This window comes from Sander vitreus, chromosome 9 (genome assembly GCF_031162955.1).
Source record: "Sander vitreus isolate 19-12246 chromosome 9, sanVit1, whole genome shotgun sequence".
Lineage (NCBI taxonomy): Eukaryota > Metazoa > Chordata > Actinopteri > Perciformes > Percidae > Sander > Sander vitreus.
In genome coordinates this window covers 8803466-8825157 of record NC_135863.1, presented here as the reverse complement: position 1 = coordinate 8825157, position 21692 = coordinate 8803466, and the positions used below count along the sequence as shown (strand labels likewise).

The following is a 21692-nucleotide window of genomic DNA, read 5'->3' as shown; positions in this document are numbered from 1 at the left end:
AGCCAGTTTTTGCCATTTTTACAGCCAAAATGAGCTAAATATTATAAAGATTGTGTATTATGTAATATTATGCCATGCTTATTATATAATATTGTGCATATATTGTGCAATATGTTATTTTCCTAAATTTAATGTTATAGTACATTGTTGTGCCATGTTCAATTATGTATTTTCATATGTGATGCTGGAGCGAGACAGCCATGGATCCAATTTCTAAAGTAAATATTATGGTCATGCCACAGCATAAATGCCTGCTGACAGTTGTCATTGGTGCCATAACAAAACATATCACAGACAACAATGATAAAACAGAAGCTGCTGGATAACACAACAGCACAGAGGATGATCTGCACACTTTCCACAAAATAAGCATATGGTTTCGTCATTGTATACTTGAGTGAGCAGAGAGTGCAGACATAATTTATGATCAAGGCTACTGTCTCAATTTCTGTTTGGGCTGCTGAATTTAAACTGGAAACATCAATGCCAGTTTTTTTTCTTTCAGTTTTTTTTTCTGCAGTCAAACAGAATGCTAACTTTCTGTCTGTTTACTCTCATTAGCTAGATCTGCAAGTAGCTCAAAGCATACTGTGAGTGCATGTTTTTTGTGTGACGCATACAGTATGCAAAAGATAGACAGATAACTACCACATACCCATCAACATGCATTAGTACTCCAGTCTCTCCACAACTGCACAATTAATTCTCTCTAGCCCGGTCTGTAAATGTCATGGCCTCTCCTGTTACAGCACTGCACAGTTGTGGATGAATTTCACCATCATCTGTCTGCTCAGTTAATCCTCCATTTAATTTAACAAACACAGACACTAAAGTTGAGAAAGAAGTAGATTAAGCACTTACTGGAAAAATTCATTAAACTTCTAAGAGGCAACCTGTCTAGAAACAAAGGTGAAAATGATCAGACATTCTATATGTGAAGCATTCAAACAATAGCAAGCATGGAGCATGTTCAAGTATCATTACAGGTATAAAAACTGCAAAAAAAAGTACATTTTCAAAATTCATAGCCGCAATGAAATCTGCAGCCCAAATTAACTTTAAAGAGACAAGTGCATATAGAAACCAGGTCAACTGCACTAAAAAGGACATTGATGCAAATGTTCAGGCTGACACATTTCAAAGTGGAGTTTTGAGCCCAAAGCGATCCAGTCATTTCTTCTGTTAATCAGTAGAAAATGTTCCAGTTAATTGTGGTGACCTTGATTAATTCGGACAGCTGAGCTGATAAGAGTGAATCTCAGGTACAACTACTAATGTGCCGCTACAGCAGTTTGATGAGATTTGATGAGTAAAATGGACTGTGTATCTTCTACAATCCATCTGTGTAAACAACGCTGGAGGTTTTTACTGTGTTGCTGGTGATGGTTTATGTGAAAAGTAATTGCCTTTCTGGGATTAAAAAAGTAACACAGCTATGGTGAGTTTTCCAATAACTATAAATGGATACATGTGACTAAGGGCAAAGTGATGCAAGGCTTCCTCTCTAGAGGCACACTGGTTAAAGGTTAAACAGAATATCACTGATGCTAGCCAAAGGCCACTGTGTGTGTGCAAATGAGTGTGACTGTGCGTTTGCCTACATGCATGTGCACACAACATGTGTTTGAGTTGTGTGTCCCTGTTTGAACTCCTTGAAGTTTGACCTATGATGTTATCTAGGTCGCATTTCATGTCCACCTGGGCAGTGTCCACCAGGGAGATCAATGCAACACAACATCAAGACAGCAGCTCAGTTTTCCGCTTACCAAGTCTTTTATTTCAACAAAATCTAGCCATTCCATTATCACTGAACTGACCCACATCCTTAGAATGGGACAGACCACAGGAGGGTGGAAAGTTTGAAAAGAGCTTTTGACAGAGATTTTGTTTACTTACATGGGACAGAAAGCTACTCTTGTGACACTCTTGTGACTCTTCCTTCTGTGGGGACGAGAGGAGAGCCTGGCAAAGATCTGTGGGAAAGACTAGAGAGCTTGTTTGACTACAGTGAGCCTTTGTGGGTCTGCATAATCACGGTTATCAGTTAGCAGAAGGTGTTAGCTGTAACTTATTATCTAACAGTAACTGATGTGCACCTATTATGCCACATTTAGTTTGATACAACATCTGAAAAGATGTCATTTTATTGTAACTCAAAGTGTGTTAGGACCATGTTATTACTTTATGGGTGACACAATGAATTTGTAAAAGTGCTGATGTCAACAGATTGGTCTACTGTATGAATCTGAATTCAAACCTCATTTGGTTGCAGGAAAGCAAAGCCTGTGTCTCAGTCATTGTCTATGAACCAGTATGTCCATCTGCCATCTCAAATTAAAGGGTCAGTTCTTCAATGAGAAAAGAGTACTGCATGTTTATGATTGTGGACTGAACTGTCAGGATTAAAAAACAGATGAGCATAGATCAAATGCATTTACAGAACATTACAGGCTGGATTCTTGAGAGATAATACAGATGATCTGAGGTCACATAAGTAGTGTGTTGTCTCAGACCTCACAGGCCATAAGTTGACAACATTCTCTTCACCTTTGAGCTGGCCCCACTGAAAACCCACTGCCCTTGTTTCGTCAATGTCATTGATCTGTCATGAGGTTAACTTAATGAATTTCATAGTTATCAGTAGCTTATCAGAGGACTATGTAACTCCACACTTACGTGGCACTGTTCCATTTTGCAGTGCCCCAGGGTGAAGGGTGGAGAGGTGGTGATAATCAACAAAACTCTCTTTGTCTAATTAAATGATATAAATTTAGCACAAAAAGTAAGGAAATTTGTGTTTGGTAGATTATTTCTCTGTGGTAACAATGCTTTTTGACAATTAATCTTATACCGTTGGAAAGCCTGTTTAATTCCCTTTCAAATGGTGCCCCATTTGTAAGGAACATGGCTTTGTGGGATGAGCAGCAGTGCTGAGTATGTGGGTTGCGCCCATAAAAAATTTGCCAAATCTTCACTGCCAATGCCAAACAGCTTATTCTGCCATTGACTCGTTTGGTGTTTGGTGGCTTGGATGATTGAAGTTTGAAGAAACAAGACATATTGGCAATTTAACAATGTATTCTTTTCACAAACAGGAGCCTCAGTAGCGTGTGGAAGAACCATACACAGCCACAACAGCCTGGCACCTCCTTCTTATGCTGGTCACCAGCCTGGTCACACACTGCTGTGGGCTGGAATCCCATTCTTCAACCAGCATTTGTCGCAAGTCAGCCAACGTGGTTGTGTTGGTCACTCTGGCACGAACAGCACGCCCAAGATGATCCCACAAGTGTTCAATGGGGTTGAGGTCAGGACTGCTGGCAGGCCATTCCATCCTCTCCACTCCAACATTCTGGAGGTAGTCTCTGATAAACCCCGCCCTGAGGGGGCGAGCGTTGTCATCTTGGAGGATAGAGTTCAGTCCCAGACTGTGGAGATATGCGATTGCCACTGGTTGCAGATTCTCATCTCTATATCTCTCTGCATTGAGATTGCCTCCAATGATGACAAGCCTTGTTTTTCCAGTGAGGGAGATGCCGCCCCACACCATCACACTGCCTCCACCAAAAGGTGTTACTCTATCGGTGCAGCAACCAGCATAGCGTTCTCCGCGTCTTCTCCACACTTTGACCCTATGATCCAACTGCCGTGGGCAGAATCATCCAATCCACCAAACACCAAGTGAGTCAATGGCAGAATAAGCTGTTTGTCATTGGCAGAGAAGATTTGGCAAATTTTTCATGGGCGCAACCCACATACTCAGCACTGCTGCTCATCCCACAAATGCATGTTCCTTACAAATGGGGCACCGTTTGAAAGGGAACTAAACAGGCTTTTCAACGGTATAAGATTTATTGTCAAAAAGCATTGTTACCACAGAGAAATAATCTACCAAACACAAATTTCCTTACTTTTTGTGCTAAGTTTACATAATGATAGGCACACACAGCTTTGATGCTCTAGCTACTGTATTTGCCAAACTGACAGAAGACTGAGAATGGAGTGCAAGATATAAGTGAATTAATAAATATACTGCAAAATGAAATCCTTTCCACTAAACTGAATTAATGTGGACTAGAGAAGAGACTAGATACTTTATGGTTTCACATTTTACTCTATAAGAAATCAGTAAATAACTGGTAATGCCATCACTGGCAGTATTTAGCAAGTTTTTCAACACTGTCATTAAAAAATGTTCACAAGACTTAGACCTACTGCTTGCCTCAACTCCATCCACACAGCAGTGCCAGCCACGTGTTACTGCTGAGCCCAGATACCTAAAATATTCATAGTGTTCTTGTCAGAACACATTTATGCAGCCTCACTGAACAAATCTCTGTAGAATGAAAGAATAAAGGGGGGCGCCAGAGTTTATATCTCTTGATTTTACTGTCACATATGTATAATAAACAGAGCCATACTGACTGCTGTGGAGTAAAACTGCTGCTGACCATAAGGCACTGGTTCAACAGCTGTGCTACTATTAGCTATCCTAACCTTAACTACTCAAGGTCAATGCCTAACCTCAACCAATCGGGCTGCTTCGTAGGGCAGGTCTTGCCTAGAACTGCAGTGGGATCCATAATCCATAAACATCCATAACCCTGGCTCCTCCACTTGCCTTCCTTCCTCGCATCTTAGTCCCTCCCACCGAGGAAGCATAGGAGAGACGGAGGAAATCATGCGAGGAGAGCGGAAACGAGGAAATGTGTTATGCACTGCATCTCATGTCGCTTAAATTGCATCCTCGACTCCTCCACTTGCCTCCTTACTCGCGTCTTAGTCCCTCCCACCGAGGAAGCACAGGAGCAACACAAGGAAATTATGGGAAGAGAGAGGAAACGAGCAAATGTGTTATAGAGGGATGAGACGTCCTTTCCTCTAAAGCATCACATGAATTTGTCAGTTGTATGGGCGGCGTTAGCAACCCTTTTAGCTGCATGGCTTCCGGGTAGTCTGCTCTCGTGTGTCCCTCCATGATGCTCGTTCCTCTGTCCTCGGGTAGAAATAATAATAATAATAATAATAATAAATTGAATTTATATAGCGCTTTTCACGAACTCAAAGAGAGAAATAAGGGTTTTGAGATGGCCTCCACAGAGGAGGGAAAGAACCACTTCCGGTTCAGCCGAGGACCGAGGGGCGAGGAGCTATCAAGTAAGGGACATGGGATGTACCCTTAGAGGGATGAGACGTCCTTTCCTCTGAAGCATCATGTTAATTTGTCAGCTGTATACCGGTAGTCGGCGTTAGCTCAGCTGCACGGCTTCCGGGAAGGCTGCTCCCCTGTACCCTCGATCATTGTTCCTTAGGAGACCCCTTCTCGATGCTCGCTCCTCGCTCCTCTAGGCATTAAGAAGAGCTTTGAGACGGCCTTCAAGAAGGAGGGGCAGAACAACTTCCAATTCAGTGGAGGACTGAGGAGCGAGGAGCTATCAAATAAGGGAAGTGAGATTCAGCCTATATTAGCTGACTGATTCCAAGATGGCTCGCTCTCTCTCCCTCCTGGAACGCTATTGCCTTTCTGGCACCCAACTTGGTTTTGTTTGGTTTGAATATGTTTAGTTTATCCTTTGTTTATGTTACAGGTGGTTAAGTTTACATTTAACAATAAGCATGTGTTTGGCAATCATGTAAAAGTTGCATAATGATGCATTGGTGATGGCACGCACTGTATCTTACTTCAATTTTTTGAATGACCTTAGTGATATGACCTTACAGCTGGTTGGTTTCCTGGCCCGTGTTTATAGTGGCTCATCACGCTGCAATCCAGGCACACATAGACACAGCTAAAAAAAAATACAGTATGATGCAGGTGACCATCCTTGGAAATCAGCCTTTCATTTAATTGCCCATGAGCCAGCAGTAACTTCTTTCACCTTGTCAGGAATGTCACCCCCACATGGATGGAGCTATTATGAAGAGATTACGTTGTGTTGATTGTGATGGCCCTGGGCCATATGACTTGATTTGGCCTGTCTCTGTTCCCTTTCTTAGTCGCCCCTGATTGAATGGTTCCTCCGACCTCGTTAAGGGATTGGCCTTACCTGCTGGGAGTCTACTGTATATTGACCTGGGTGATTCCAAGATGGCTCGCTCTTTCTCCCTCCTGGAAGGCTGTTGCCTTTCTGGCACCCAACTTGGTTTTGTTTGGTTTGATTGTGTTTAGGGTATTGTTTGTTTATGTTACAGGTGGTTAAGTTAACATTTACAGTTCAAAAGCTGGACATAACAATAAGCATGTGTTTGGCAATCATGTAAAAGTTGCATAGTAATGCATCTGTGATGGCATGGACTGTATCTTTTTTTAAATTGTTTTGTTGAAAACATCCTGGTGATATGACCTTAAAGCTGGCTGGTTTCCCGGCCCGTGTGTATGGTAACTCTCCCTCTGCAATCCAGGCACACATTGACACAGCTACAAAAAAGAAATAAGGGTGAAATATGAAGTGACCATCCTTGGAAACCACCCATTTATTTCCTTGCCCATAAGCCAGCAATAACTTCTTTCACCATGTCAGGAATGTCACCCCCACATGGATGGGATAATAATACCAGCACAAGAGCTGTTATGAAGAGATTACGTTGTGTTGATAAACCTAATCTGCGTTGACTGGACCCCTGGCTTTGGTTGTTAACACTTTGGTTCTCGACACTGTGCTTACTAAATGCTCTTGTGCTGCTGTCACCTATACATTCGGTGCCAGGCTTTCACAAACATATGGAGACCATCCATAAGCCCATCGACTTCACACACACACACACACACACCACACACACACACACACACACACACACACACACACACACACACACACACACACACACACACACACACACACTCCACTGCTCCATTCTCATCCTCTAATGTAATTACTGATGTACTTAAGTAGTACTAAGCTCCATTCAGTCAAGGCAGGTGCAGGGTCCTTCTTTCTCTCGATGACGTATGTGCAGTAGTGGAGAGGTTTTAACCTGGATGTTCCTTCTTAATGGACCTCAAACAACTTATCCCGGTATGCTGTCATGACTCACAGACACATGTACAGGAGAATATGACAAATGACGAGTAAATATGGAAAAGTGGAAGGGTAAATTGAATGGCTAATGCATTCAAAAGACAGGAGACACAAAATGTAAAAGATCTCCATACAGACATAAGAAGCAAAAGGCAGAGGAGCCATTCTGGCCCCAGGTTAGACCAGGAGACTCAGCAAACATCCACCCTGCTGAAGTACTAGCTAGGTAGGTTTTTTTCTTGTGCGTGGAGGATAGCTCAGGGCTTGTCCCCTTTTCTATCCATAAAGACAGACATGAGGGAAGGAGGTGGAGAAGGAGCCCACTTGGGAGGATTGAAGGCAGCACGTGACCAATTTTTCATTTATGTTTTATTATAGGCTAAAACAGAAAAAAAGAATAAAAATAGAGAATAAATAAAAAAATGGATAAATACGTGAATAAAATAAAATGAGTAGCACAGATAAAATAGAAGATAAAATAAAAGATAAAGCTAACAGAACTGAGCAAGGAGAGGCCTACATTGTTCATGTTGGTGGGGGGTGAGGGAATAGAACAAGATTACCAAAAAAAGAAAGTAATTAAATAACTGGATAAATAGATGAGAACACTGAATAAAATAAAGATAGATGAGGTATGTAGAGTGGAAATGGGGTGAATGGAATGGTGAAGAATGTAATCGCGGGTTGTAAATTGGCATTCTGATGGCTATATGGTGGTTTGTTTTGGAGGATTATCGAGAGGGGTGTTCCGGTGGCCCATTGTGCTTCCTGGATTAGCTGCGTCATTGCTGGGTTGATGGCTCTCTGAATGTAGTTTTTTGTGAGGATGATGTTTCTCTCTTGGATGGGTTTGAGTCTGGGCATTCTGTGGATGTAATGGGTACTGTGGGAGTCTGTACGCCATTTTTATTGTCTTGTTTTGGATGATTTGTAGTGCGTTGAATTGGTGTTGTGAGGCTTTGGTCCAGGCTGGGGCTGCATATTCAAAAATGGATCTGATGTATATTTGTTAGACTTTGAGAATGATTTCTAGTGATGTTCCGTGTTTGTGTCCGCTGAGTGCTTTGAGGTGGTTGAGTCTTTGGTTTCTTTGCTTTTCCAGATTATTGATGTGTTGTGGTCCATGACATGTTTCTTTGAAATGAAACCCTGCTGAAGTGTCCTAAAGTAAATTGTTTTATGCTCTCTGACCTTACTCTTGAGGGCAATGTGGATATTCATTACTATATATATATATATATATATATATATATATATATATATATATATATATATATATATATAAAGCTATAGCTACAAATGTATCACATTTAAACACAAACCCAATGATGAGCTCATAAAAAAGATGAATTGTTATAGTTAAAATGCATCAGTAAAAAGAATCCAGTTAAACTGTAAGATAACACTCACAGGGGCCATTGCTTGAATTCAAATTATGAATGCAGGCCTTTTAATTAAGTATTTTTAGTTTTTGTATTGCTACATATAGGCTACTCAAGTAAAGGATTAAATATCTTACTTGAGTAGCCATCTTCTTCCACTACTGACTGTGTATATCATTACTATGAATTGTATATTGTCAGGCTGATGAACTAATTACTGGAAAAGTGCTTTAACTTCACTTCGTTGATATATATATATATATATATATGTTTTGCATTTATTTATTTTACCTATGAGCCACTCTTTTTGTCATTAACTTTATTGTGTATATTCACACATAGGCTACTGTACAACTTGAGACAAGCCCATGAGCCACTCGTACATTGTATCATAGAGCTCAACAGTCCCGCCTACAGCGGGTGCCGGAAGTAAAAATGCAAGATTTCATCACCGTTCTCTTCATACATCCATGTTCATCACTCACTTTCAGAGTAGGAGTAGGCGTTGTAGGACCGCCCACTGTTGGTTGCGTCACAGGGCGGCCGCACGCTTTCCCGTCACCACCAACCGGCCATTCTATCAGATCTAGTCCAAACTAGACTGAGAGTGGACGTATTATTTCCACAAAGAGGGAATATACATCTACTACTAGCCTAACAAGCCGTGCCTGTAGCCGCGTTGCGTCTTTGCTTTAACCCAATCCAACCAACTCTGAATTCGCATTAAATATGTCTAATATCGTTTGCTGTCAAACGCCTCAGGTAAGATTTGTTCTCTCTTCAAATCAAAAAGGAAATGCTGCTGTTTAACGTCTTTGTCAAGTAACGTTAACGTGGCTGTTAAAATGTGGAGAAATCGTTAAATCTACCATTGGTTACAGCAGATGTTTAACTTTATGTGTCCGTCTTTCTTTCAATTTCAACTAATCTTGAGCTATAGCTAGATATTTTGCGTTTAGGAATGAATGGTAATGTTAACTAGCTGCTGTCTCTGCTCAGGCTGCGTGGAAACTGCTGGAAATACCTAGCTAGCTTTGGCGCGGACATATCACAAACCGTTCCCGCATACAGCTAGCGTTAACTATAATGACGCAGGTATTTGGCTCATATTACCATCTAACGAAGTAACATTAGTGAAGCTAGTTCTCGTGTTGATCACGTACACTGGCAGACGACCGAATGTATTCAACAAGGTCCAATTTAATAAATTCAACTGGTGTGGCTGTCTCATGGCTTCTCATCCTAGCTAAGCAGCAGGTTATCTAGCTAACGTTAGAAGGCTAACGTGCATTATCTTCCAGACCTCTCCGTCTCTCTTCAGGTTTCCAACTTTAGCTTGGCTCCAACTGGATGGCTAACATATTTCTGCTTTTGTAATCCGTGTAAAAGTCGAGTTAATCAGATTCTTCTCAGGGGGGGTTCTAGTTCCTTTCCCAGCTTCTGGTGGCGGGATGTATGTAACGTTACAGACTAGCTAGCTGTAAAGACTCCTGGCACATCGCCAGTCGACATGGCCCTGGTAACGTTACAGTACTCCACCAGAGGAGGCAGGCAGGCAGATGAATGACATTGTTTTGCCGCGAATATGCAAACACAATATACTGGGTGGCAATTGTAAGACTTGCCCACTGGGGTATGGCATGATGTGGGTAACGTAGCATGGGTACATCCTGTCCTTTACTCACCCTCCATTTAGTGCCGTATCGTGTCAGATTTAAAAGACTGTGAACAGTCTCCTTGGCCTAATATTGACGCGCCACTGTTTCTGTCGACACTGAGCATTATTGGCTGTACTGTATCGATTTTCTAGTTAAAGGAAATTGCTTTAGTGTAACGTTAGTGTCAGTCGGCTGCATGTTGCCTTATGCCATGCATAGTATTTGACCTAGTGTGCTTTTAATCCGATTCTGAGGCTGGCAACCACGTGGAAAATTTCCAAATAGCACAGTAGATTAGTGATTTTATGAAAAGGGTGAAACAAACATTTTAGGTATTATAGTATCTGAGTTCTAGTGCTAGTGTTTCGATACATTTTTGTATATTTATAGACGCACACAACCAATACAATATTTACTGCCTACTTCATTTTTGTCACACCCTTAATAGATTCCTTTGTTCAAGATGTGTTAAATTAAGCAGTACTGTACATTTCTGAGTGTTCCACACCATAAAACTGGGTGAAATATCCAGCAATGCTTCTCTTCACCACTGGAGTGGTGTCTAACAGGCATTGATTGTTCAGTGTCAGGCCTGCACTTTTGTGACTGACTAATTAGGTGGAAAAATGGAGAGAGAGAAAATACTTTCAGGGCTACCCTCTGTGACAACATTGTGAACAATCTCACTTGTTCTCTTTGATGCCTTTGTTCTCTCCTTTTGTTGGCTGATTTTTAAGCGTATGCCCCAATATCCACATTTGAAGCTCATGTCTGCCTGGCTTTTTTTTTTTTTTTCTATACATAAATTCCAGGCACTGACTCGATCTCGTCACTGTTATTTCCCAATTCTTACTCTAGTTTGACATGAATCTTGTCAACCATTTCCCTTGAAGGCAACAATTTAATACATTGTCAGCATGAAACTTGCTTAACATAGCAGTTTTATGCCAGACATCATTCCTGAATTGCTATTTGCTGGTTCCCAGAGTAACACTGGCCACGGCGTGAGATTGTCTTATCAGTTTACAGAAGATTATTTAATCACAGCTGTGATTTAAAACGGCACTGTATTAAAGAATTATGCAGAGAGCTCAGGGCGTGGCTTGCCTGGCAGAGTGTTGGGTAAGTGTTAGGTGGAGAAATGAGAGGGGAACAAGGCAACAGGCGAGCACAGTGGACCCAAATGTGGAGGAGTTGAGCTTTTGAGCCTTCACAAGGAACCTTCTGCTAGATGTTGCATCACAACTCAAAACTAGGTCAATGTTTTCTCCACACACACACACGGGCTGAATTATAGCTTTCCATGCTGTTCGGTACAATACAAAAAGACCATATTCTAGCATGTGCCAAATCTCTGGCATACCTCCCAGCTGTCTTAGCTTGGTAGTTTAACACATCCGCCTACACACGTCTTTGCCAAACCCGGAACAGTCGTACAGCACCTTATTGTTCCATTTCATTATGCTGTTTGTTGTCAAAGGACAGACAAAAAAAACTTTAAATGCAGTCTGAGGCTGCTACTGAATGTGCCACTGACAGCAGCTAGAGTCAGTACATTATATGTGCAGCAGTTGAGTAAATCACAGCCTTTTCTAATGAGTTAGAATCATTGCATGCAAGTTGGATACAGAACACAATCACAAAGCTGGGCTACCCAAGAAAGCCATGTCACATGGACTATGGATACATTTTCAGACTATGGGCAGCTGCTGTGGTCCGTCTTGTCCTCTCTCCCCATATATGTATGGTGATAAAGCTGTTGGGACTGCAGTGTAATTTATTTACTGAGCTTCAGATTGCAGACGGCATCATGGTTAGGCATGGGATTATGTCAGTTGTGTACATTTTTGCTGTAGATATCTGTTTGGTACAAGTGAGCTCTGTGTTTTTGTTTGGCTCAGTATGGGCTGCCAGAGGCTTTACGGCTAGTGAAATCTAAACTCTTCAATAGCAGAATACATTCTTAAGATGGAGAGAGATGGGATGATCTCTAATAGCTGTGATGTGTGGGTGGGTGGGGCCTGTGGTATATGGAGAGCTATGATGGCCAACCACAATTTATAGCAACATATAACCGACCATCACTGTATCTCCACAATTGACTGGCTGTGGAAACTCTTGTCACAAGTTGTTCCCTCCTGCATTTTCCTTATAGGCCATTGCTTGAATGAAAGGGTTCCTATAGGGAGGAGCCAGTCAAAGGGGCTTGTCACATAAGAGAGTTGGAGTGGCCTTGCTTCAGAGAGTGGAGACAGAGCTCAAGGCATGAAACGGATTAAATGGTTTTGCTCGGCCTGGTGAGACACATCAGCAGGTGCGGAGATTTAAAGCGGTAAATGGAGGGTGTTGTAAGGGAGGAGTACCAAAGACATGGGCTTAGCTACCAACGCTGTACGCCTTTTGGTTTACAGCATATTGGGATCAAATGCTTAATTCCAGTTTTCTTTCTGAATTCGATGAGGATAACCTGAATCAGAGCATCTATTCTTGAATTTTGTAGGCATGTGGGTAAAATGGAAACAGTGTACTCCTGCATGTTTTTGGAAAATGGCTTGTGAAAAGGATGCTGGAAGAGGGGGTGGAGGGCAGTGTTCTCAACTGCCTTCCTGTGCGCAAGTTTGCCTTGATTTACCATGTGGGACTGACTCTTGCTAGCATCGAATGGGTGCCAAGAATAGGCCCTCTTTCCACTTAAAAGAAATAACAAACCCTTTTTTCTCCTTTTCTTCTAGGTTATAATGTATGACCAACACAGAATACGTACAACTCTATAGCCAACGGGATCCCGAGGACTTGATTACAGTCGCTTCAAGCCTGATAGTTTGTCCGTGCGGCTGCTCCCCTTCTCCCTTCTGCTCACGGCCATTTAGTCAACTGGCATTTCTTCTAACAACTTCCCATTCCTCTTCTTGGGTGAAGAAAACTTGAGTTCCACTGTGATCTCAGTCTGCTTTGCCTATTACCTACTTTCGGTTCTACTCTCAGCAGTGTTGCTTCCCTGAATTTGCATTATTCTCTATTAGGTAAGGCAATGACTAATGCATAGGACATATTATAATACACAATGCACATTACAGGCACCTAATCCTCTTTCTGGTCATCAATTAATAAAGACAGCTATAACAATGTTACGTGGCTGAAAGCATGTAAGAGGGGGAAAAAGACAAGCATGCTGGGTATTATTGCTTTACTTGGCAAACATTAATTTTTGTTACCTTACCTTTCCTCTGCAGGCATAATATCAAAATACACCAAGATGATTCCAAACGGCTATTTGATCTTTGAGGATGAGAGTTTCCTGGATTCCACCGTGGCCAAAATGAACGCTCTGAGAAAGAGTGGTCAGTTCTGTGATGTCAGACTGCAGGTATGGTTAATGAAAACACACACTTGTACAAAAAAGTCACAGTTTCAAAACCACTACAATTATCAGTCGTGGTAATGAGCCTTCAAGTGTGTGTGTGTGTGTGTGTGTAAATGGATTTGATTTTTAGCTATTGATCATGTTGCTTTCATTATATTCTGTCAATCAATATTGTGTTTATTTCTTTAGTTCACTTGATGCTAAAACACTAATATCATGTTTGGTAGTAGTTTCCCTTTTAACAAATTTCCTAATTGCTTGTCTTCTGTCTTCATTTGTCCAGGTGTGTGGTCATGAGCTGATGGCTCACCGTGCTGTTCTGGCTTGCTGCAGTCCATACCTGTTTGAAATCTTTAATAGTGACATTGAGACTCACGGAGTCTCGCATGTCACTTTTGAGGACTTGGACCCAGAGGCTGTGGAGATCTTGCTCAATTACGCCTATACTGCCCAGTTAGTAGCACTTTGACCTTTTACCTCTTATCTTATCTCATCTCTGATCTTAGCAATTGACAACCTTCTTGTTCTTCTGTGTGTTGCAGGCTAAAGGCAGACAAGGAACTGGTCAAGGAAGTTTACTCAGCAGCCAAAAAGTTCAAGATGGAGCGAGTCAAACAGGTATGTTTTTAATCACATTGTAGCATTGGAGAAATAACCCCAATGCTACAATTTTGGTCACGTGATTTTTGCAGGTTACAAATAACTTTAACACATCCCACTCACTTCTTAGATTTGTGGCGACTACCTGCTGTCTAAAATGGATTCCCAGAGCGCCATCTCTTTTCGGAACTTTGCCAGCTCTATGGGAGATGTCAGAGTTTTGGCCAAGGTGGATGCCTTCATCCAGGACCATCTACTGGAAGTGTCTGAACAGGAGGACTTCCTCAAACTTCCCCGCCTCAAGGTACTAGCTTCAATTTGCACACATGCCATAATGTTTTTAAGTATTTTATAGTCAGTTAAAGTGGGACTAGTAAGTTATAGATGATTTGAAAGAGTGGGTGCCATTCTCTGATCATGAAGCTACAAGGCAACACAGGTTGAGAGTTGTCTATTCTAGTCCCCCTTGACTCCTGCACTAAAACTAACCAGCGTTGGTGGTCTTAAATTGAAGGACACACGCTGGATTAACCTTTTGCATTTTTAACTTTCTGACTTTGACATGAGATTAACAATACTTAGTACGTACGTGTGCATCTTAATAGATTTCCCTACTGCTAAAGCCTGCCGAGAATGTATTTAGAGCAGGTGACTTTTAAACATATGCAATAGTAAGGCCTAGTAGAGGAGGGTACATTGTATATGTTTTTATTCACCATGGGGACTGCACTAGGTACTCTACGAGATTAACTAGTTGAGGTTGTGCAAGTCAGATAAATTGAATGAAGTTGTTGGGTTGGTGCATGCTGTTTGGCCTTCATTGTGCTTCACCCTGATTTAGGATTGTACATTATCTGGGAGTAGGCCTAGTGCTAAAATGACAAGTTGGTTGGTCATACAATAAATGAACAGTGACATTGAAATACTTTATCTATTAAATACCAAACTTTTGTTAATTACAGCTTCTCAAATGTGAAGATTTGCTAGTTCTGTCATTGCAACATTAATACCTTGAGGCTTTTAAATCGGTTAGAACAATCTGTTAAATTCTCCTGAAGTGAACCACAAACTTGACCTGTACTGAGCATTGCGAAAAAAATATTGTTGGCTGGCAGCTATTTGGTCCATTAGCTAATTGCTGTTGTCCTATTTTAAATCACCTGTAACAACAAATTATTTGAGACAAGACATGAATTTAGAAAAGCAACCTTCAGCAACTTCAACATTTCTATTTTTTCAAACACATTTCCTGATGAATCCATGATTAATCCAAACATGTATACATATTTTGCACCACGAGCTTACTGGTTTAATTAGTGGTGTGAATGTTTCCCAAGCAACTTAATAGTATTACAAAAGGTGAATCCTGCCACCATGGCAAAATTAAGGGAATATACAGGTAAGGAATCACATGTACCTAATTCAAAGGTAAATAATAATCAGCCAGTAAGATCATGTTTTCCAGTGAACGATAAGGATCATGGAATTTATTTCTTCAGTAAAGCAGTCACTTTATTCCTACTGTGTGTAAACCTAACTCCTGTTTCGTCTCCTTTGTGTGTTTACAGTTAGAAGTAATGCTAGAAGACAACCTGACCCTGCCCAGCAATGGCAAGCTCTATTCGAAGGTGCTCAACTGGGTGCAGCGTAGCCTTTGGGAGAATGGAGACCAACTGGAACGACTGATGGAGGAGGTCAGTACCAGGGCGTGCAGTCTAAACTCTCAGACTGATTTTCATTCCCACCCTGCCCCTTCCTTTCCCTCTGACTCCTGTTTTTGACATTAAGAAGTCATTAGGCGGGTTGAAGTAGAAATAGCATGACATTGTCATGCTGCTATGTCAGGATTGTTCTTTTTTTTTCCCTCTGGTTTGTTGAGGTTTTTGCAGTAAGAAACTCTGTACCCCTGAACCATACTACAAATTAGAGGTGAGCCAAAAAGAGCTGCTGTTTGCTCTTGTTTGTTTCCACTGTTCTCTTTGGGTATGTGGTTGGTTTACATTCAACCCCATCTGAGTATTACAGTGCTCTTCTCCTCTGAAACACAAAAACACAGGTTCTCAAAGGTGTGACCCTTGATTCTACTGTCTCACTGCCACTTTACTATCTGAACAGGTGCATGTTTTTTGTTCCAGCACTAACAGACACTCCTCCCCGTTGATTTATCTCTCCTGTAGGTTTATTAGCAGCAGCAGGAGACCAGACTGAAGAGCCGGGACTGAGCCACCAGGGTAATGAGTCAGAGAAAAGGGAGGAGAGGAGCACTACTGCCTCTCAGCAGCCTCTCTTTGCAGCCAAGCAACACTGTGCTCCCATCTGTCCATGCCACATATACAGATGCACCCCATTTTTGCATTTACCAGAATACATTCCTCGCAAACCTTAAGCAATACATACATCTAATTGAATGCCCTTTACTGCACATAACAACAATATAGTCTCATACAGGCATACTTCCACTGGCCATTCAATAACCACTCAAATTGGGCATTGGACAGAAAACAGCACTGCACATAAGCATAGTGATTTGCTCAGTACAAATATTGTATTCCACTGGTCTATAAATTAATGGTTAACCATCCAGGTAAAATTATAATTTTCAGCAACTTTTTATAAAAATTTATAGGAGCCTTTTTGCATTTCTTTTCTAAAATCTTCCCTTCAGATGGGCAACTGAGTGACTTCAACACATAAGATACACAGAACATGTGGCTTTGATTTCTTGGATTTAATCTATTAATGGGTGATGGTTAAGATTATCTTAGCTTGATAGTTGTTACAACAGCGCTACTGTCTTTAGTCATCTGGATTTGACTGCCCATTGTGGCTGCCATCACAAAGACCAACTTGTTTAGCTAAAGGACCGGTTTCCAAGCAGCAGAGGTGGAAAAAGGGTCACATGCAACCCCTCCTCCTCCTTCTCTTCATTCTTCACAGAAGAACTTTCCAGATGCAGCCTCTCATTCTTCACCGGCTCCCTCTTGTTGTTTTTTTTATTTTATTTTTTTTAGATGCAAATTAAGGAGAGCCACTGTTCGATACCTTCTTGAGCTCAAACACTTAAACCACTCTTTGCAGTGGCAGCAGCGTGTGTGTCTTTTTTTAAAGGAAGCTTTCCATCCAAGTGACTGAAGATCCATGCTTTCGTTCCCCCCCCCCCCCCCCTTCCTCTTCACAGCACTGCCCTCTTCTTCCTCCTCCCTCCCTCCTCTCCCCTTATGCTGGGGTTCTCAGTGTGTTGCCATGGAGACAGCCACATGGGTGTGTTGTTCCTGTTTGTCTTTCAGGTGCAAACGCTGTACTACTCACCTGACCATAAGCTGGTGGATGGAGGGCTGGTGATTGATGGGCACAGTGAGATGTTTGGTGGCGAGGAGGACCACCTTCAGTTTGTGCAGGTACTCAACAGCTTGTGCCTGGCTTCACAAGTCTCTACCACATTTTGCTTGGCAGTGTGTAGCTTTATTGTACTTGCTGAAAACTTGTGCCTGGCCATGCAAAACATACTAAACAGCCTGTGCCTGGCAAGAAGTACATATGGCTCATTTAATACCACAGTTTAGCCACAATGTAAAGACCAATGTCAATAGACTAGCAAGACGTGAGCTATGTTGCTTGCCTATGCTGTTGAGCATACATTAAAACCGCACTTGGATTTTTGAAGCTAATCTCAATCAGTTGAATGCGGCAGTAATGGCTGTCTCAGCTTTTTACCCTCTATTTTGAGTTGTGACTCAACTGCGTGCTGTTAGATCTGACTGTAGTAGTGTGGTCTGAGACTGTAGTTTGCAGTGCTGTTGGCTTCAGATGGCGTGAGATTTCAATACTTGCTCAATACAAACGTCTACATCAGCTGGATCAAAGCGTAGTTTGGGGTATGATTTAGCTGGTGTTGTGGCCACTGGTGGGCCTGTGGTGCAAGCTTGGCTTCTGTAGCTGCACTGTGCTCTTGCAGAAGAAACCCGTACGTGAGAGCACCCAGAGACAGATGAGCTGCAGCTCCTCAGGAAGCCTGTCGCCCTCCAACCAAGCAGCAAATGCCCAGAAACAGACCGGCAGGAGAGAGTGGAAGTACATTGCCTCTGAGAAGACCACAAGTAAGTGTATGCATTAACTACATGTGATTTGTCACAGTACAATCAGAACTAGTTCTATTACAATATATTTAGTGCACATGTTTCATATGCTGCACAATAAGTGTGAGATTTAAGTCAGAAGTCTGGCAGATTCAAGACTTCAAAACTAACCCACTTTACTTGAAAGGACATGGCATCTGAATTCTGAGCTTAATCGCAAAACTTTTTTATTATTATCCTCAACTCAAATGCCTCTAACAACCTCCAATCTTACCTCTAGACAACACCTACCTGTGTCTGGCTGTGCTGGACGGTGTGTTGTGTGTGATCTTCTTGCACGGTCGCAGCAGCCCTCAGACCTCTCCCTCTGCCACCCCCTGCCTGATGAAGAGCCTCAGCTTCGAGGCCCAGCCCGAGGAGCTGGAGGAGCAGCCGCTCTCACCCATGCATTACGCTCGCTCTGGCCTGGGCACCGCAGCCCTTAACGGAAAACTCATCGCAGCAGGTTAGCAGTAAACAGGGTTATAACGTTGGAATAGACTATTATATCATGTGTATATAATTGGAGGTTGGGATACACAGGAAGCTACGTGCTTCTCTCTTGGCTTAAGAGACAATCCTTACCTTCGAGCGCTGAGTACCGTCAATGTCTACGCCAAACTTATCTCGACATTAGTGTCTTAAATACTTAATGTTTAAAATGGGGGTTGTGTAAAAGAAGGGGAAAAACCACAGAGCTCCACTGTAACCTTTATGTTTCTGCAGGAGGCTACAACAGAGAAGAGTGTCTGAGGACTGTGGAGTGTTATGACCCCAAAGAGGACCGCTGGACCTTCATCGCTCCCATGCGGACTCCAAGGGCTCGATTTCAGATGGCTGTGCTCATGGTACAGTTTACTGTTCATCTTTATCAGATTTCTTTGACTCTACAATGAAATGACAGGTTGGATATTGGCCTAGGACTGCACCTATCCAGGTTTCAATAATCTTGTGCAAATACTTGGGTGTTTCCCTATTACCTGTCCAAATAATTGGGTTTCTAAAGTCTTGTTAACTTAATGTCAGTCGGTTCTTGTAGTTCAAAGTATATAAGGCAACCAAAATCTAAATTAGCGTTTAGGTGTCAGGTTGATGTATCGTCGTCTAATGATTTGTCCATTTCCACCTTACAGGGTCAGCTGTACGTGATTGGCGGTTCAAATGGACATTCTGACGAGCTGAGCTGCGGGGAGACGTACGATCCACATGCTGACGAGTGGGCTCAAGTGCCAGAGCTGAGGACAAACCGCTGCAATGCAGGTCAGTCCCTCCTGCAAGGATTAATAAACTGATTATTGAATTTAAAGTGCTCACATTGTGCTTTTTGGCTTATGACTCTGAAGAAAGATGTAACAGAAGTGCAATGCCTCACTCAACACACAGGGTGAAAAGAGGAGCCGCAGAAATGTGCAGTACAACAAAATGATAGTGTTTTTTGAAAATTAAACCGTGTAAACCTATTCTGGTACAACTTCTAAATACAATTATGAACCTGAAAACTAGCATAATATGAGCACTTTAATGATGTTTTTATCCAGGAATACACTTAAATAAAGTAGCTATTTTGCCTTTTTACAGTAGCTCATTTCTGTCCTCTTTGTTTAAAGGTGTCTGCTCATTGAACAACAAACTCTTTGTTGTGGGAGGGTCGGACCCCTGTGGGCAGAAGGGCCTGAAGAACTGTGACGCTTTTGACCCTGTGACCAAGACCTGGTCCAACTGTGCCTCCCTTAACATCAGTATGTGTCCCACATACACTCAGAACCTTCCCTTTTACAGTTATAACATGGTCTAACCCCAAGCATAAAGCTGAATAATATCAGTTTCAGCGAGCTAACGAATGTCTTTTCTTTCTTTTTTTTTTATAAAAAAGCTTTAATTATTCCCTCTGGGAAATTGGATTGTTGGAGCAAAGAATCCGTTATGTTTAAGAACGAGACCAAAAGTAGGATAACTATTCCTCAGAGAACAGCTCTTGTGATCTTTGCACCCTGAGGGGAAACTAGGAGAGTTGTATTCATCAAGCACATTTTTTATTTCAGGGAGGCACCAGGCAGCAGTGTGTGAGTTGGATGGCTTCATGTACGTGATTGGAGGGGCGGAGTCGTGGAACTGCCTGAACACTGTGGAACGCTACAACCCTGAGAACAACACCTGGACCCTGATAGCCCCCATGAATGTGGCTCGCAGAGGGGCCGCCGTTGCTGTCCATGCAGGTAAGCCCACAACTGTGTGGGTGTGGGTGTTGGTGTGTGTTGACAAGAAGCAAACTGTTAGGAATTTCAGTGATTCTGTTTTTTTTTTTTTTTTTTGGTCATCATGCTGATGATGTCTCTCACTCTGTCCAGGCAAACTGTTTGTTGTTGGCGGCTTCGATGGCTCCCACGCGCTTCGCTGTGTGGAGGTGTACGACCCCGCCCGCAATGAGTGGAGGATGCTGGGTAGCATGACATCTTCCCGCAGCAATGCGGGCGTGGCCATGCTGGGAGAAACCATCTACGCTGTGGGCGGCTTCGATGGAAACGAGTTCCTCAACACGATGGAGGTGTACAACCTCGAGACAGACGAGTGGGACGACTGCACCAAGGCCCTGTCTCCCCTCTCTGACTAAAGAGGGGGAAGACAAGGAGGAGGAGGAAGGGAGTTGGGGAGTTTCACAGTGCTTCACCTTTTTCCAAACTAACAGGCTTAGTGACGTAATCGTGTTTCGTGATGTTCTGTATGTGTGTATGAGCGGATATGTGTGGGTGGGGATAGGGGTTGTTGGGATGAGGGGTCTTCAGTGAAGGCTGGCTTATATTTGGAGGGTGGGGAGGAGGAGTGGGGGTGGGATGGGTTGCCCAGAGCAACATGAAGCCTTTGCATATTGCATACAATGTTTTTCGTGCTGTATATATTTTATTTCTTCCTCATTTTTTTGTCATATGCCAACATTTAATACACTTAGTGCTTTTCTTCTCTAGAGTTGAAAGGTTTGTCACTTTGAGGGTTTTCAGATGAGCTGGTGGTTATTGGTCACTTGGAATGTGGCAGTATGGAGTGGTGACAATTGACTTGAAAGTTAAGTTTTATTTAAGAATTCTCTGTTGCAGAAACGTAATTTTGCTCACATTTAAAGGTCAGTGGTTTGAAGCCTTACTCAAACTTGAGAAACACCTCATGGCTTTTTTTTTTAGTGTCATTTAAACTAGCTGGATTGCTTTATGAATCTTAAATGATGGCCTTTTTTATATTTTTTATACACTGCTGATTTACTGATAAAATAAAAAGTAGTAGCAGACAGCTTCAAGTCAACGAATCTAACCAGTGCCAGTTTTAGTAATTTTCTTTTTGTGCACACACCACACGCACAACCATGCTTCTGCTAACCAAACTTTTGTTATTGTGAATTTAACTAATTAATGTATGTAGAGATGCAGTTTACTGAAAATCCTTTTTTTTTTTTTTTTCTTGTGTTTTTAAAGTGTCAGGCATGGGCAGATTCTTCTGGAAGAAATGTTGGAATGAGAATCACATTTATAACATTTCTTAATTAATAAATCATTTAAATCAGA

General features: G+C 42.1%; 1 protein-coding gene across 1 annotated transcript; it reads left to right on the top strand.

The window, feature by feature from the left end:
* Positions 1–8973: 8973 nt before the first annotated feature.
* On the top strand, positions 8974–21692 carry ivns1abpa (influenza virus NS1A binding protein a). The gene is made up of 15 exons (XM_078258575.1): positions 8974–9163; positions 12792–13082; positions 13293–13426; positions 13707–13876; positions 13966–14041; positions 14154–14327; positions 15592–15717; positions 17311–17421; positions 17979–18120; positions 18380–18604; positions 18865–18986; positions 19272–19398; positions 19746–19877; positions 20181–20354; positions 20487–21692. Exons 3-15 carry the CDS (start codon positions 13316–13318, stop codon positions 20747–20749), a joined length of 1953 nt encoding a protein of 650 aa, XP_078114701.1. The 5' UTR covers positions 8974–9163; positions 12792–13082; positions 13293–13315; the 3' UTR covers positions 20750–21692.

Coding starts and splice junctions, on each gene's coding strand:
- ivns1abpa (XM_078258575.1), top strand. CDS start 13,316: ATGATTCCAAACGGCTATTTGATCTTTGAGGATGAGAGTTTCCTGGAT. Junction 18,121..18,379: donor TGCCTCTGAGAAGACCACAA/GTAAGTGTATGC, acceptor TCTTACCTCTAG/ACAACACCTACCTGTGTCTG. Junction 18,987..19,271: donor TTCAGATGGCTGTGCTCATG/GTACAGTTTACT, acceptor TCCACCTTACAG/GGTCAGCTGTACGTGATTGG.